The sequence below is a fragment of the Saccostrea cucullata genome, unplaced genomic scaffold (assembly GCF_032062105.1).
Source record: "Saccostrea cucullata isolate Sc308-1 unplaced genomic scaffold, CSIRO_AGI_Scuc_v1 ctg9103, whole genome shotgun sequence".
Classification (NCBI taxonomy): Eukaryota; Metazoa; Mollusca; class Bivalvia; order Ostreida; family Ostreidae; genus Saccostrea; species Saccostrea cuccullata.
In genome coordinates this window covers 8,526-23,047 of record NW_026932715.1, presented here as the reverse complement: position 1 = coordinate 23,047, position 14,522 = coordinate 8,526, and the positions used below count along the sequence as shown (strand labels likewise).

General features: G+C 36.5%; 1 protein-coding gene and 1 long non-coding RNA gene across 3 annotated transcripts; one reads left to right on the top strand and one right to left on the bottom strand.

The window, feature by feature from the left end:
- Nucleotides 1–2,431: 2,431 nt before the first annotated feature.
- LOC134235863 (uncharacterized) lies at nucleotides 2,432–10,310 on the bottom strand. 2 transcript variants are annotated; one of them, XR_009985493.1, is made up of 3 exons: nucleotides 10,235–10,310; nucleotides 3,796–3,980; nucleotides 2,432–3,666 (listed from the first exon to the last, which is right to left on the bottom strand). It is a non-coding gene; the product is annotated as an uncharacterized LOC134235863 (long non-coding RNA). The 2 variants fall into 2 exon arrangements; XR_009985492.1 differs by having other exon boundaries at nucleotides 3,796–4,082; nucleotides 10,226–10,295.
- A 2,508-nt stretch (nucleotides 10,311–12,818) lies between these two features.
- On the top strand, nucleotides 12,819–14,318 carry LOC134235862 (uncharacterized protein K02A2.6-like). Its single transcript, XM_062718026.1, has one exon. The coding sequence runs from the start codon at nucleotides 12,819–12,821 to the stop codon at nucleotides 14,316–14,318; it is 1,500 nt and encodes a 499-aa protein (XP_062574010.1).
- The last annotated feature ends 204 nt before the right edge of the window (nucleotides 14,319–14,522 follow it).

Sequence of the window (14,522 nt, the reverse complement as noted above, 5' to 3'; positions counted from 1 at the left end):
TTTTGTCTAAGAACATGTAATGATATTATAAGTTTAAATTAAGAATATCTTGGAAAATTATCAGTAGGTAAGGTACGTTGCGTATGTCCTTAAGTATCGCAGGGACAAGGGTGTTTCTGTTTTCTAAACACATAGCCAAGAGTGATTCAACCGGCGGCATTATAAACTCTAACAAGGATGACAGTGAAGCTTATTGGGCTCCGTTTTGTTAAAAATGGCATAATGTCCATATAATATATATCCCCCTCCCCCTAAAATCTTATAGATCTGATAATGAGATTGTAGGTTTATAACTTCTTTGAATTATATTACGTGAATTGGAACTTAAATGTTTATACATACTTTCCCTTTTTTTGATTTTGAGACAAATATTCAAGAATCTGCATGCACAAACGCTTCTGTTCCTATGCAGAAAAAATATTAATTTAGTGCCCAACTCTGCTACTGATTAAAAATTTGTTGGAGGCATTTTTTTTCATTTCTCTATGATTCTTTGAAACATTATCACAGAGAAGAAAAATCCACTGGCTGACTCTCTAAGCTTTTTTTAAAAGCTAAACTTGTAATAAAATCTTTTAGAACGAGTCTAAAGGCAGCTCCGTGCACACCATGTGACCGTTATTATGACGTCACCTCACACTCAAAGCGAAAGTAAGAATAACTGCTTGTACGCATATTATTCGTGCAATCGCCTGTTTACGTGAATGTTCAATGCTACTATATTTTATGCAGTATTCATCGAAGAAAGCTAGAATTACAAAGATATAAACGTGCTTGAAATACCAACCTTTTAGTAAGAATAACTGCTTGTACGCATATTATTCGTGCAATCGCCTGTTTACGTGAATGTTCAATGCTACTATATTTTATGCAGTATTCATCGAAGAAAGCTAGAATTACAAAGATATAAACGTGCTTGAAATACCAACCTTTTGTCTAATTGGTTAAAATACCTAGTCTGATAGAGGGGGGGGGGGGGTTACCGCTTGTGCTAATTAAACACAAAGGATGTATACATACAACAACCCCTCATCCCCCACCCTACCCTTTTTGTTTGACACTGCAGAGTAAACAGGTAAACCAATAAGTCTTCAGAACCCTATCTACACGTTGCATGTGAAGGTTCCGTGATGTAATTCTACGTGCATAGGCGCTCCCCATGTAATTCTGTAAATGACGTATGATAAGTATATATATAGGTCTACCCCTCTACACTATAAAATATCCATATTTTATGGTATAGAGGGGTAGACCTATAGGCCTATATATACTTATCACACGTCGATCATTTACAGAATTACATGGGGAGCGCAGGTCTATGTCTGCGTGTGGAGATATGATATATATCGCAAAACCTTGATGTTATGAAGATTTAAAATGATAATTAAAGAACTTTAAAGCCAAAACAGATTGTAAACTTGTAGTAATCTATTGTATTGCAAAAGAGACCCCCACCCCACCCCCAGTGTTTATTATACCTGTTGAAAGTCCCAGCTGGGGATTTTGGGTGGTACATTTTACACAAACTATGCATTTCACTTGTGTCCAAACTGAATCTTTTTGTCTTTTCCATTGATTTCTTAATTATTCTTTATCATATATATTTATGATACATATTCTTCGTTTGAACATTTTTTTTCTTCTGATTTCATTCAAAGCATTCTAACATATCTAACGCAACTTAATAAGCCAAACAAATGTATACTTTCTTTAAATTAATAAAAAATTAAATAAAAAAACAGTATATGTAGCACACGGTACATGAAAGCAATACTGCATTGTTTGAATATAGCTACTTTAATTGTGTATTACTATTGAAATTCAAGCTAACAAAATGACATATCACTTACAGGTACATAAACCAGAGGCGAATCCAGCAAATTGTGAAAGGGTCTTCCAGGTTTGTGCTTTCCCTACTGCCCCCCCCCCCCCAACCTTTCATAGAATCACACAACATGCATAATTTCTCTATTAAAATGATAGTTTAAAATATGATTTTTCAACTTGTTTTCTTACAAATTATGCCCCGAAACACCTTATTTGACCAAGCTTAAGTTATAAAGCATCATTAAAGAAATTAATTTCTCAAATTTTATAAATCTGTAGGCATCTTTCATCTACTAGATCTTGACCTTAAAAGTACATTCAGCATAAGATTACTCTCAGAAAAGTAAGCCTCCCCCCCCCCCTTCCGCGTATTATGGGTGAGTTTTATAACTTTCTCCATTGACTAAAATAATTTCATACTATATGGAGAAAATATTTATCTTTAGCATACTCCTTATTATAACCTTTTCTTGCATATTCCTGTAAGGAAGATACTTTAGAAGATTGTTCAAAAATGTCATCGCCAAACTGAAAGTTTCGCCAGAATCTTCCAATGTTGAAACCTTGCATGTTACTAGTATGGTAATTTAAGAAGATCATTTTTCTTTCCATTAAGAACTTAAACATGTAAATAAAAATCCTTTGTGACATCCTTTTAAGTTTCAAGCGACATTGTGTGGGTGGTCGGAGCCCGTAACCAAGTCAATGGTGGTATAACGGGTATCTTCATTGTATAAACAAAGCAATACTCAATACTCTTTCTTGTGAGCAGAAAAGGCACAGATTGGGATACTTTATTTTAACATATTAAACGCAGAAATACCTATTACAGAAAAACATCTCCCTCTCTCTCTCTCTCTCTCTCTCTCTCGGAAAAAAAGGAGAAGAGAAGTCCAGTCCCTCCCTCTAGATCTGTTAAAAATTTAGTTTAAGAATATTTTCAGTCAACAGTCAAGACACAAACAGCCAAAGAGTTAATCACTACTTTTAAAAAAAAAACTAAAGTCCTTGTTATATGAAACACAAGCCTTTTTCCTGTACACCAGACTGGAGAAAGTCCTTTCATGGTTCAGATTACACTGTTGTTTTTAATTTGGTAGTAAGAAGGGCACTGATTGTTTTATTGTCGAAACTAGCAGGGGGCTCTGTCTGTATTTTCTTCACCATAGAGAAGACTCATTCACATCCAACACTGGAGTTAGGCACAATATTAAAGCATGGCTTTGACTATCACGGGAAACTGCTCTCGAGTCACGAATTATGGAGTTGATCCTTATGTAACGGGTTACAATCCCACTATAGGATGTGGAGACCGGTCCTTTGGATAAGACCGTACTAACCGAAGTTGCAGTAGATGCTGGCACAAAAAAAGATCCCTCTTTGCTCAATAGCCCTGAATTTCGAGTATAGGACAAAATTTGCAGTTCTCCACCGGCAAGTGGTGGCGTCTCCATATGAGTGAAACATTCTTGAGAGGGATGTTAAACAACATAAGATCAATCAATCATCACTGGATACATTGGTGTCTTGGTGATGTTATTTTTTTGTCCAGAATCCTATCCCATGCAGTAGACATCTTTTCTTGTGTTTTCCACAAAACTTGGGAGGTCCAGAGCAGGAGTTGTTTGGTAATCCATGAATTCCTTTTCCCTTTGTTCCCACTGATCCGTGGGCACAAAGGAAGTGAATCTCTGTGCTAGCACAGTAAGGGCAGTTCGTGGTAGATCTCCTCCATTTGCTGGATTTAGAAAGCCAAGGTTGGATACCACCATATCCTTGAAAAGAAATTTGGCCAGCATCTTTGATGTCCCTCAAGTACCCAATCTTAACTTCATCAGCCTGATAAAAGACAATAATTTAAATGTTTAAATATCAGCTTCTCCTATAGGCATTTTTTTAAAATTTAATTTAAATGTACATTTATATGAACAATATTTATATAAAACATTTAGACATTCAAAATTTTACCTTCAAAAATCATTAAGTGGATGAATAATGAAACTTGGGAAGCTGATTCACATATACATGTTCATGGTTGTTGTCTTTAATACATGTATATGATGTACATCACTTCATCTGTCTGGTTTCTCAACATCGTCATGGGAACTGAAGTAACTCTGCAAGGCAGGCCAATGGTGAAAAAGACAACTCAGCTTTCTAAGCTTTGTCATCTTGTACTTGAATGCTTCAGGATCTTCAATGTCTCGATGTTGGTGAATTCCATGAAGTCCTTTTATATCTCTTTTCTGTACAAGCTAAATAAAAAGGGATATTGTTATTAATACTTTAAACGATTAAAAAAAAACAAATATTAAAACAAAAATATAAGTATCTCTATGATATAGCCCTTAATAAGTATAGTATTACATGTATTATTATTATCATCCTTATTTAATATTGAAATAAAATACCTAATTGTGATAAAAGGAGGGGATCCAAGAATTTTTTTGCAGGGGGTGTCCACCCAAGTCAAAAGCAAAAAAATTAAATTGTTTTTCCATAAGTGAAATACCTATTTTGTGGGTGGGGTGAAGAGTTGTTTACTTTTAAAGCTTCATACCTATGACTTTTCATACCAATTTCACATAAATCCCAGTTTTTAAGGAGGGGTCCTGAGTGTCTAAGGGGGTCACTTTTACTTGGTTTAGTATTATTATATACATTTAAAGCAATATGAGCTGCATATTTGAAAATTTGCTTTTGCTGTTAAAATGTGTTATTATAGAACATTTGTATGTAACTTATATTTTTATGATCAATTAGACTTAAATAAAGCAGGAGAAAGACTTCTATATGCAGTCAAATATACTCTTTTATGTAAGAAACCATTATTGTACAGGACGACAATAATGTATTTTTGATTCAAATAAAGCTTATAAATACTTCTTTCATCGCAAATATGAACAACAGAATTTAATTTACATTATTTTTCTGTCATTCAAATAAGTTTTTACAATTTTGCTACAAAAAATTCTGACACCCAAGATGCAGCTCATATTGCTTTAAAAGCTCTGAAAATTCCAGGGGGGGGGACCCCCTTCCCTAGACCCGTGCATGAACATAATGATATGATATTAAGTTATTAATTAACAAAGTAAATACATGCAGCTTGTACTTTAGACCTTAGTTTAATATTGATACAAATTAAGTTTGTAAACATTTAAACAAAAGGCCCATGGGCTTTATAGGTCTCCTGAGCATCATGCAACACTTTTCCAATGCTTGAATTTGGTTCGTAATTTAAACTAAACGGCAATCACAATTTTGCTTATCACCATTACTTATCATAACTACTGAAGATCACTAAATTTTCACGACACCTTATTTTCACAAGATAGTCATTGATTCTGGATTAGCGAGACAAAATTTTCACGAGTTGTGGTTATTGCTCTATTATCTGCAGATCTGTAGCGTTATGGCTTTATATATTTGTCTTTGAACATAACGCTACAGATCCTGTAATGCAAAAAAGGTGCAATTTACGGCGCAATATTTTTTGCGCTCTTTCGAGGAGAATTTCTTCACTTTCTAGCATTGGTCAATCAACTACCTTTCACTTCCTAATTCTAGACACATTGTGCAGCCAATATTTATAATTTTCCACCTCCCAACCATTTATAGTTGTCTCTACAGGCAATAAACTCACTTGAAGTAAATTTTCAGCAATCTAACAAATAATTTTAATCAAGCAAGTTTATCACTAAAGTCTTGTAGAGATGACTTTTAAGGGTTGGGAGATGGATAAAATATACAGATTAGTAAATAATATGCTTAGAATTAGGGAGTGAAAGGTATTTAATTGACCGATGCTGAAAAGTGTAGAAATTCTTCCCAAAATATTGCACCGAAAATTGCACTTTTATTAGCATTACGGGATCTGTAGCGTTATGGTCAAAGACAAATATATAAAGCCATAACGCTACAGATCTGCAGCTATTCTTCTATTTAAACTTAACGAATACTTTTATATGGGAGAATTTAATTTTCGCGAGCACACTGTCTCGCGTAATTATGCGAAAATAAAGTTCTCGCGAATAAAAAGTGATTTACAGTATACACTTAGAATGCTTACTTTGGTTACTTAATACCCATAGACAGAGTAGGGGAACAATAAAATGCATTTCGACTAATCAGTAATATTCAGCAATTATCAGTAATGCCACTACCACATAAGAACCCATGACCTTTGGTCCACACATTTCATAATTACGGAAAAGGCACCCTTGCTAATCAAAAATGTTTGATTAATACCAAGTGGCAGCTTTCAATCAATTAATTCCTATTAGTAATGCAACATGAAAACTTGTATTAGTGTATGAAATTTGATCAGAATATATAATCTTGAATAGTGATGCAGTTGAATTGCTTACATCAGTATGTATCAGCATATTATGTTTAACACTAATTTCATTAAAGGGAGGTCAAGGTCAAAGGAAATGCCAAAGTCAAAACTGTTGATGCAGTTGAAAAGCTCCCATCAGTATGTTTCAGCATATGAAATTAAAAAAAAATTATAAATGGTTTCTTTAAAACTAACTTAAAAACAATTTCAATAAAAATGAGGTCAAGGTTAAATGAAAGGTCAACGTCAAAAATGACAGGTGAGTTGCTTACATCAGTGTGTATCAGCATATGAAGTTTGACACTGATTTAAGAAAAGACTAGTGAGGTCAAGGTCAAAGGAAAGGACAAGGTCAAAAGATGTTGATGCAGTTGCATAGCTCTCACCAATATCTATCAGCATATTTTGATTAAGTTTGATGAAAATATCGGTATGTTGGATAGTTTTTTTGAAACTGAGCTTTGAACAGAGCTAAATGCAAAGTGTGACGGAAAGACGGAAGGATGGAGGACAGACATGACAAACACTAAATGCCTCGACCATATTCATGGAAGGGCATAAATATTGATATTGCTGGTATCTCTTTATAAATGATTCAAATATTACTCTTAATTTATCATGTTCATAATCAACCAAGAAAACTTGATAAACTAGAGGTAGTGAACAATGAGCTCACTTAAAATGATACCCCGCCTCCCATATGAACATGATGAATATAATGGCAGTGACCATGTTTTGCTATGGGAAACCCAAAATATGTGACTGTCGGATCAAAAAGTAAAATAGGAGATGCACAATGGCAATATGTATTAAAGATTCTGTGAAAGTCTTGTCAAATTTCATTCAGTGGTATGAGAGGAGTTATAGATAAGAGATGGGTACCCCAAAGCCTTACAGACAAACAGACAGCTAGACAGATGGATGGATGGACAGACATACAGCTAGATGACACCACGAACATTATTTACCCTTCCACTTTTTAATCCTGGGGTATAATAAGTCAGTCAAATCTTGTACACCATGTAAAAGATATAGTAGATATAATCAGTTTTATTAAAGTATGCAACATGTGACTTACCCCATGTGTTAGTGATGATTATGTGCAGATATCATCAAATCATTTAAATGACAACTTAGGAGGTACATGTACTATTAGTAAGTTACATAGTCTTTTAGTGACAGGGTACGGTATGATACCTGGTTAGTAAATTTTATACCTGGCGAGGTGAAGCCGCGTCATGTATGAAATTTACTAACCACGTATCATCCCGTACCCTGTCACTAAAAAACTATGTAACAAATTTACCCCACCAATGAAACATTTACATATTATCTGTGGTTTATAATTTTTTTTCTCTACTACATGCTTCATCACCCTTAAACTGTGCCTGTTATGATGTCACATTGTGTTTGTTACACAGCGGCGTAGTCACAAACTTAAAAGTGGGGGGGCTCAATCAAGTCCAGAAATTATTTTGACAAGCAAAAAAAAAAAAAAAAATTAAAAGTGGGGGGCTCAAGTCCAGAAATACTTTGACAAGCAAAAAAAAAAAAAAGTGGGGGGGCTCAATCAAGTCCAGTAATTCTTTGACAAGCAAAAAAAAAAAAAAAAAAAAAAAGGTATACTTCCCCAAACTCGAAAATCCTATTTCGTGGGGGGGGGGGGGGGGGGGGGGGGGTAGTGGCGAACTTTTTTTTCAAAGGCAAGTTACTTTCAATTTCAATTTTTCTACACAATTTTATGATAAAACTATGTGTTAATATTATTTCAAAATAGCTGTGATTTTGTTATTCATTAAAAAGTGGGGGGGCACAGACATACTCTTGCCCCCCCAGATCTGAAAGTGGGGGGGCTAGTGCCCCCGCTTCCCCCCCCTGTGACTACGCCTATGTTACATAATACATTGACTGTATATTGATTTACAATTGAATGGGAATAAGTAACCCATCTCCTTCACGCGACAGATTTCAACCAATCATAAGATAGAATTTCTTCGAAAAATCTACGGAGATGGGATTAAAATATTTTATGAGGTAATTATTACAAACAATTATTCTGGGAGAAAATATCCTTTTTAAAATTAATTTATTAACATTTTTTAAAACCTTCAGGCTGTAGTCATAATAAAAAAAATAGCTGCAGAACTCAGTGGCGGATCCAGAGGGGGGTTACGGGGGTTGCAACCCTCCCTTTGGATTTGCAAAAAAGAAAGAAAAACAAGAAAGTTCCAATTTTTTTGTTCTGTTTTTACTACAGAAAATGTAAGGTGAAAGGCTAATGTTGTAATATATAAAGAAATTCGGTTGTAAAAACAAAATAAAACCCCATCCCTTTACAAAATAGGATTTTCAGGTTCGGAGATTTATTTTCCTTTCTTTTTCAAAAACTTTCTGGTAATGTATACAAGTACTTTTTCCCAGATTGATCAACGTCCCACTTTCAAAAACCATACTCCACCCTGTATCGATATTCTATTGAGTTATTTAACTATATGTATGTGTACAACATACATTTTAACTGTTTTCGCCTTCAACCCCTCCTTTTGAAAAAAATCTCAAACCCCCCCTTTGAAAAATTTCTGGATCCAACCTCACCCCCCCCTTTGAAAAATTTCTGGATCCGCGCCTGGAACTGTAGCTGTCTGAAACAAATATACTGGGTGACACTGACAGGTCTGAGAGCTACAGTGCTACCAGTTGAAAAAAAAGTTTATATTTATTGTGCACAAATATTGATTTATTTCACAGTGGCCGTTTTCAAACTGCCATCTCAAAATGTTACAGTATACACTGCCATTTTGAGAGGCAAATTATTTGGTCCAACAGACTAACACACTGCAGCTATCAGTATCTGTATGTGCAGTTATTAAATATTGGAGAAGTAATTGACAGAAATGAAATCTACCTTTTGTACAATTGAGAAAAGAATTTAGAGAATTTAATTCACAATCAAGCATAAGTTTTTGTGCTCTAGCTCTGTCATCCATACCTATTTTTTAAGACCAGTGTGCTACAGATGAGATTAATCTCAGCGAGATTGATAGAGACTGAATATTTGGTCTGACGTCTACTACCAATCTCAGACAGGTGCCATACAACGTGATTCGGGATTTTTTGCTCCAACTTCGGCAGCTCGTTTCAATAAATACAGGCTGAAATAAATTAGCTGCCCGCCTCAACTTTTTCCTTTGAACATCCCTAAAAGTGTCTATCACTATAAAACTTTCCTTTCTTATCTTTAAAAGGTTTAAATCCAGTAAAATATAAAGTTGTTTATTTTTCCTGACAGCATAATGGCTGTTTGCTATTCATTTAAACCTTCGATTTTGAAGAGTTCCACAATAATCTGTTTCCAATAATTCATACTATAGATCATTCTTATAAGAAATAGTAATAGTACGAATTATTGGAAACAGATTATTGTGGAACTCTTCAAAATCGAAGGTTTAAATGAATAGCAAACAGCCATTATGCTGTCAGGAAAAATAAACAACTTTATATTTTACTGGATTTAAACCTTTTAAAGGTAAGAAAGGAAAGTTTTATAGTGATAGACACTTTTAGGGATGTTCAAAGGAAAAAGTTGAGGCGGGCAGCTAATTTATTTCAGCCTGTATTTATTGAAACGAGCTGCCGAAGTTGGAGCAAAAAATCCCGAATCACGTTGTATGGCACCTGTCTGAGATTGGTAGTAGACGTCAGACCAAATATTCAGTCTCTACCAATCTCGCTGAGATTACAGATGAGATGAGATGTGTAGCTAAATTAAAATTTAATTGAGAGATTTTCTCCCTCTTATCAGCATGACTTCTGTGGTGCACCATTTTACAGTGTTTTAATCATTGCACATAACCAACAATATCTATGGGGTAAAACAGCTGATCATAAGCTTTTTTCTGTTGTAAGTACAATGAGCTAAATGTACTGATTGTACTGAACCTGATAAATTGAGTAAAATAGCATAATACTATTTTATTTTTAATAAGAAAACAAGAAAGTCTATATCTATGTCTTTCTTGAGACATGAATTTAAAATTCGATTAAAAAGGAACTTACCAGAGCAACATAATCCTGCGTGCGAAGTGTTTTCTTTTTCACAATCCGAAGTGAAAACGAAAGTCTCAATGCGCATGCGCGAATGTGTAGCAGGGAGCTGCCGAAAGTTGAATCTATAAATAAACGTTTTGATTCAGTCATTCAGCACGTTGTGTATTGAACTCATGAATACAAATCAGCTTGATTTGTAATACAAAGTTACGCCATCCAAATATTACATGGTGTCAGAAGTGAAGGCAATCCATTGCGCTGCAAGATGCCGAAGTTTAACCCACCAGCGAGTTTCAACTTTAGTAATCCGAGTGAATGGCCGGATTGGAAACAAAGGTTTGAACGCTATAGAATAGCAACAAAATTACATAAAGACGACGAAGATATACAAGTAAATTGTTTGATATATGCGATGGGGAAAGAAGCAGAGCATATTTTCAAGTCGCTTACGTTTGATGATGAGGGAGACAAGAAAAAGTACTCGAAAGTGATGAAGAAGTATGATGAATATTTTGTCCCGAAGAAAAATGTCATACACGAACGTGCACGATTCAGAGAAAGAAAACAAGGGACTGGTGAGTCTTCAGAAGCATTTATTAGAGCTTTATATGAACTAGCAGAACATTGTGATTTCAAAGACAAAAACGATTAAATACGTGATCAGATTGTTATTGGGCTAAAAGATAAAGAAGTGTCTGAGAATCTGCAGCTCAAAAGCACACTAACATTAGAAGAGGCTATACAGTATTCACGTCAGACAGAAATGGTAAAGACGCAAATCCAAGACCAAACTACACAGTTCAAAAGTCTGGATGAAGTTAAAAGGTATGGAAGGCAGAAACAGTCATCACCTAAACATTTCATTACTAAACAAGCACATAGTCACAGGAAACCAAGTGTTCAACAGTGTGGTAGATGTAACCGTAGGCATGGACCTGAGGGAAGATGTCCAGCCATGGGCCAACGTTGTAAAGCTTGCCACAAAATGAACCATTTTGAAGTTTGTTGTCCAAAAACACCAAATCAGCACATGCAGTGTTACATGTTTATGACTCAAACAATGGAACACCTGATGAAGCATTTCATTTAGGATCTGTAAACTGTGACCAAACAGATGACCCTTGGACAGTGACCTTGAAAGTATGTGACCTCCCAGTAAATTTCAAGATTGATACAGGTGCTGACATCACCATTATGTCAGATGTAACTTTCAATAGGATTCTATGTCAACCACAGCTGACACCTGTGAAGTCGCTACTGCTGAGTCCTGGTGGAAAACTCAACTGTAGAGGGAAGTTTGTCGCAACCGTGAAGTTCAAAGGAATTGACTACACCTTTAGCATCTACGTGGTCGAAGGGCCTCAGACTAGTAACTTGCTGGCACGAAGTGTTGCTAACAAACTTAAACTTATTTGCCGTGTTGACGAAGCTAGTGTGTTTGGCTCATGTGGACTTGTCAAGTGTACCCCAATGAAAATAACATTGAAAGAAGAGGTAAAACCTTACTGGTTTCATACAAAAAGTAACTGAACCTACCGAATGGTGTGCCCCCATGGTACCTGTTGTGAAAAAGAATGGGAAAATCCGTATTTGCGTGGATTTAAAGAAAATGAATGAAGCCGTTAAACGAGAGAACTTTATGCTTCCTAACTTGGACGATGTTTCACCAAAACTTGTTGGAGCAAAATACTTTTCCAAACTTGACGCTTCTAGTGGATTTTATCAAGTGCCATTGCATGAAGACAGTTGGAAGCTTACTACATTCATAACCCCACTGGGCAGGTTTTGCTTTAAGAGAGTTCCATTTGGGATAACATCTGCACCTGAGATTTTTCAACGAGAGATGTCAACCCTACTTCATGGACTTGAGGGCACCGAGGTCATCATGGACGACATATTGATATATGGAAAGACTCGTGAGGAACATGACACTCGCCTGAAGAAAACGCTTGACAGGATTCTAGAATCTGGACTTTAACTTAACAAAGACAAGTGTGAATTTGCGAAAACACAGCTAGAATACTTTGGACATATCATTGGTGAGAAAGGCATTAGTCCTAACCCGAATAGAGTCAGAGCAATCAAAGAGCTGGATGCGCCAACTAATGTGAATGAACTGCGCAGGATCATCGGAATGATCAACTATCTTGGACGGTTCCTGCCGGACCTGTCGACTATCATGAAACCCATTACGGACCTCCTAAAGTCAGATGTTGTGTGGCTGTGGGGACCCTCGCAACAAAAGGCATTTGATAGCATCAAGGAAATGCTCACCCAAACCCCAATCTTGACTTTCTATGACGCCAAAAAGCCGATAGTTGTGAGTGCAGATGCAAGTAGCTATGGAATCGGGGGAGCAATATTTCAGCAGGAAGGCACCGATCTGAAACCGATTGCTTATTGTTCTCGCACAATGACAAACACTGAAACTAAATCGCGCAAATCGAAAAAGAATGCCTTGCTGGAGTTTGGGCATGTGAGAAGTTCTCCAGATACTTAGTCGGACTTGAGTTTCAAACTGCTTACTGATCATAAGCCGCTTGTACCTTTAATCAATAGCCAAGACATTGACAGAACACCCGTAAGATGTCAACGTCTACTTATGCGTTTACGCAGATTTAATGTGTATTCCGAGTATGTACCAGGGAAACAGATGGTTGTCCCGGACACATTGTCCAGAAGTCCTTCTAAGCATTCAGATACAGACAACACTGTTGAAGAAATTACCATTTATGTGAACTCTGTTTTGGAGACAAAACCAGTGTCGGATCATAAGCTAGAACAGATAAGGCGAGAGACAGATCTAGACAATGAACTTAGACTTGTTATGAACTTGACAAAACAAGGTTGGCCTGATCACATCAATTCAGTACCAGAAGGAGCTAGAGACTACTTTTCTGCGCGAAGTGAACTTTCCATATTTGAAGGAATTCTGTTGTTCCGTGACAGAATAGTTATTCCAGGAGTCCTTCGCAGTGAGATTCTGGAAACTATACATGATGGACATATGAGTATATCAAAGTGCCGTGAACGTGCAGCAACCTCTGTATGGTGGCCTGGTCTGTCAAAAGAAATAGCCACCAAAGTTGCAAATTGTGAAATTTGCCAGGCACAGAGACCTACCCAAAGGAAAGAGCCGTTAAAAACAACAACCCTACCTGAGCGTCCTTGGCAGAGAATAGCTGCAGATTTATTCGAAATTGACGATAAACACTACATAGCTGTCATGGATTATTTCTCACGATATCTGGAAATAGCCTATCTACCCAGTATAACCAGCGACCAAGTCATTGGCAAATTGAAGAACATCTTTGCTAGATGGGGCATTCCGGAAATACTATTTACAGATAATGGTACCCAATTTACCTCGCAAACCTTCAGGACATTCGCAAAGGAGTATAACTTCATGCAGTTATTCTCAAGTCCGCACTATCCCCAAGCGAATGGAGAGGCTGAGAGCGGAGTTAAAATTGCAAAACACATTCTCAAACAGCCGGATATTTTCAAAGCACTCATGGCATACAGATCAACGCCAATTGCCGCAACAGGCGTAAGCCCTGCAGAATTGATCATGGGACAGCGAATTAGAACAGCTTTACCTACTTTGGACAAGACGTTAAATCCAAGATGGCCGGACATAAATACCATCCGCAGTCATGATGAGGATACGAAAGAACGTTACCGATTCTACTTTGACAAGCATAATGCGGTACGTCCACTTCCTAGTCTGAAGGAAGGAGAAAGAGTCTTGGTAAAACTCGACAATGAAAACTTGTGGAAGGATACAGGAGTTATCAAGAGTTTTGACCCTGATCAGAGAACATGCGTCATCGAAACTCCTCGTGGAAACATACGTCGCAATAGAAGGCATGTGAAATTTACATCATCGAAACCACAAAATCTGAAAACAGTCGACATACCGGTAACAGACACTTTATTTGAGAACTTCGACAACGATTCGTTCCGAGCAGTAGAGAATCCGAACCAAGCAAATGAACCGAAAACATTGCAATCTGGATCTGGAACTCCTACGACTGTTACGCGATCTGGAAGAACAGTTGTTAAACCTAGTCGTTTTAATGACTTTATTCCTCTCGAATGAATTGTTGTGATTGGATACGGACTTGTGCGTGACATGGACCTGTGCATAATATGGACTGTCTCCATTATTTGGAATGTCTTGTGTTATGATTGTTGAAATACCATTTTATGTTTGAAGAGTTAAGTAACTTGATAATTGTATGTTTAAATGTACATTCAAAGCTTGATCTTTCCAAAGCAAATACCTTGCCAAGTTTCTTAATCT

Bases quoted from the DNA above. Each gene is read 5' to 3' on its own strand.
- LOC134235862 (XM_062718026.1), top strand. From the start codon at position 12,819: ATGCGTTTACGCAGATTTAATGTGTATTCCGAGTATGTACCAGGGAAA.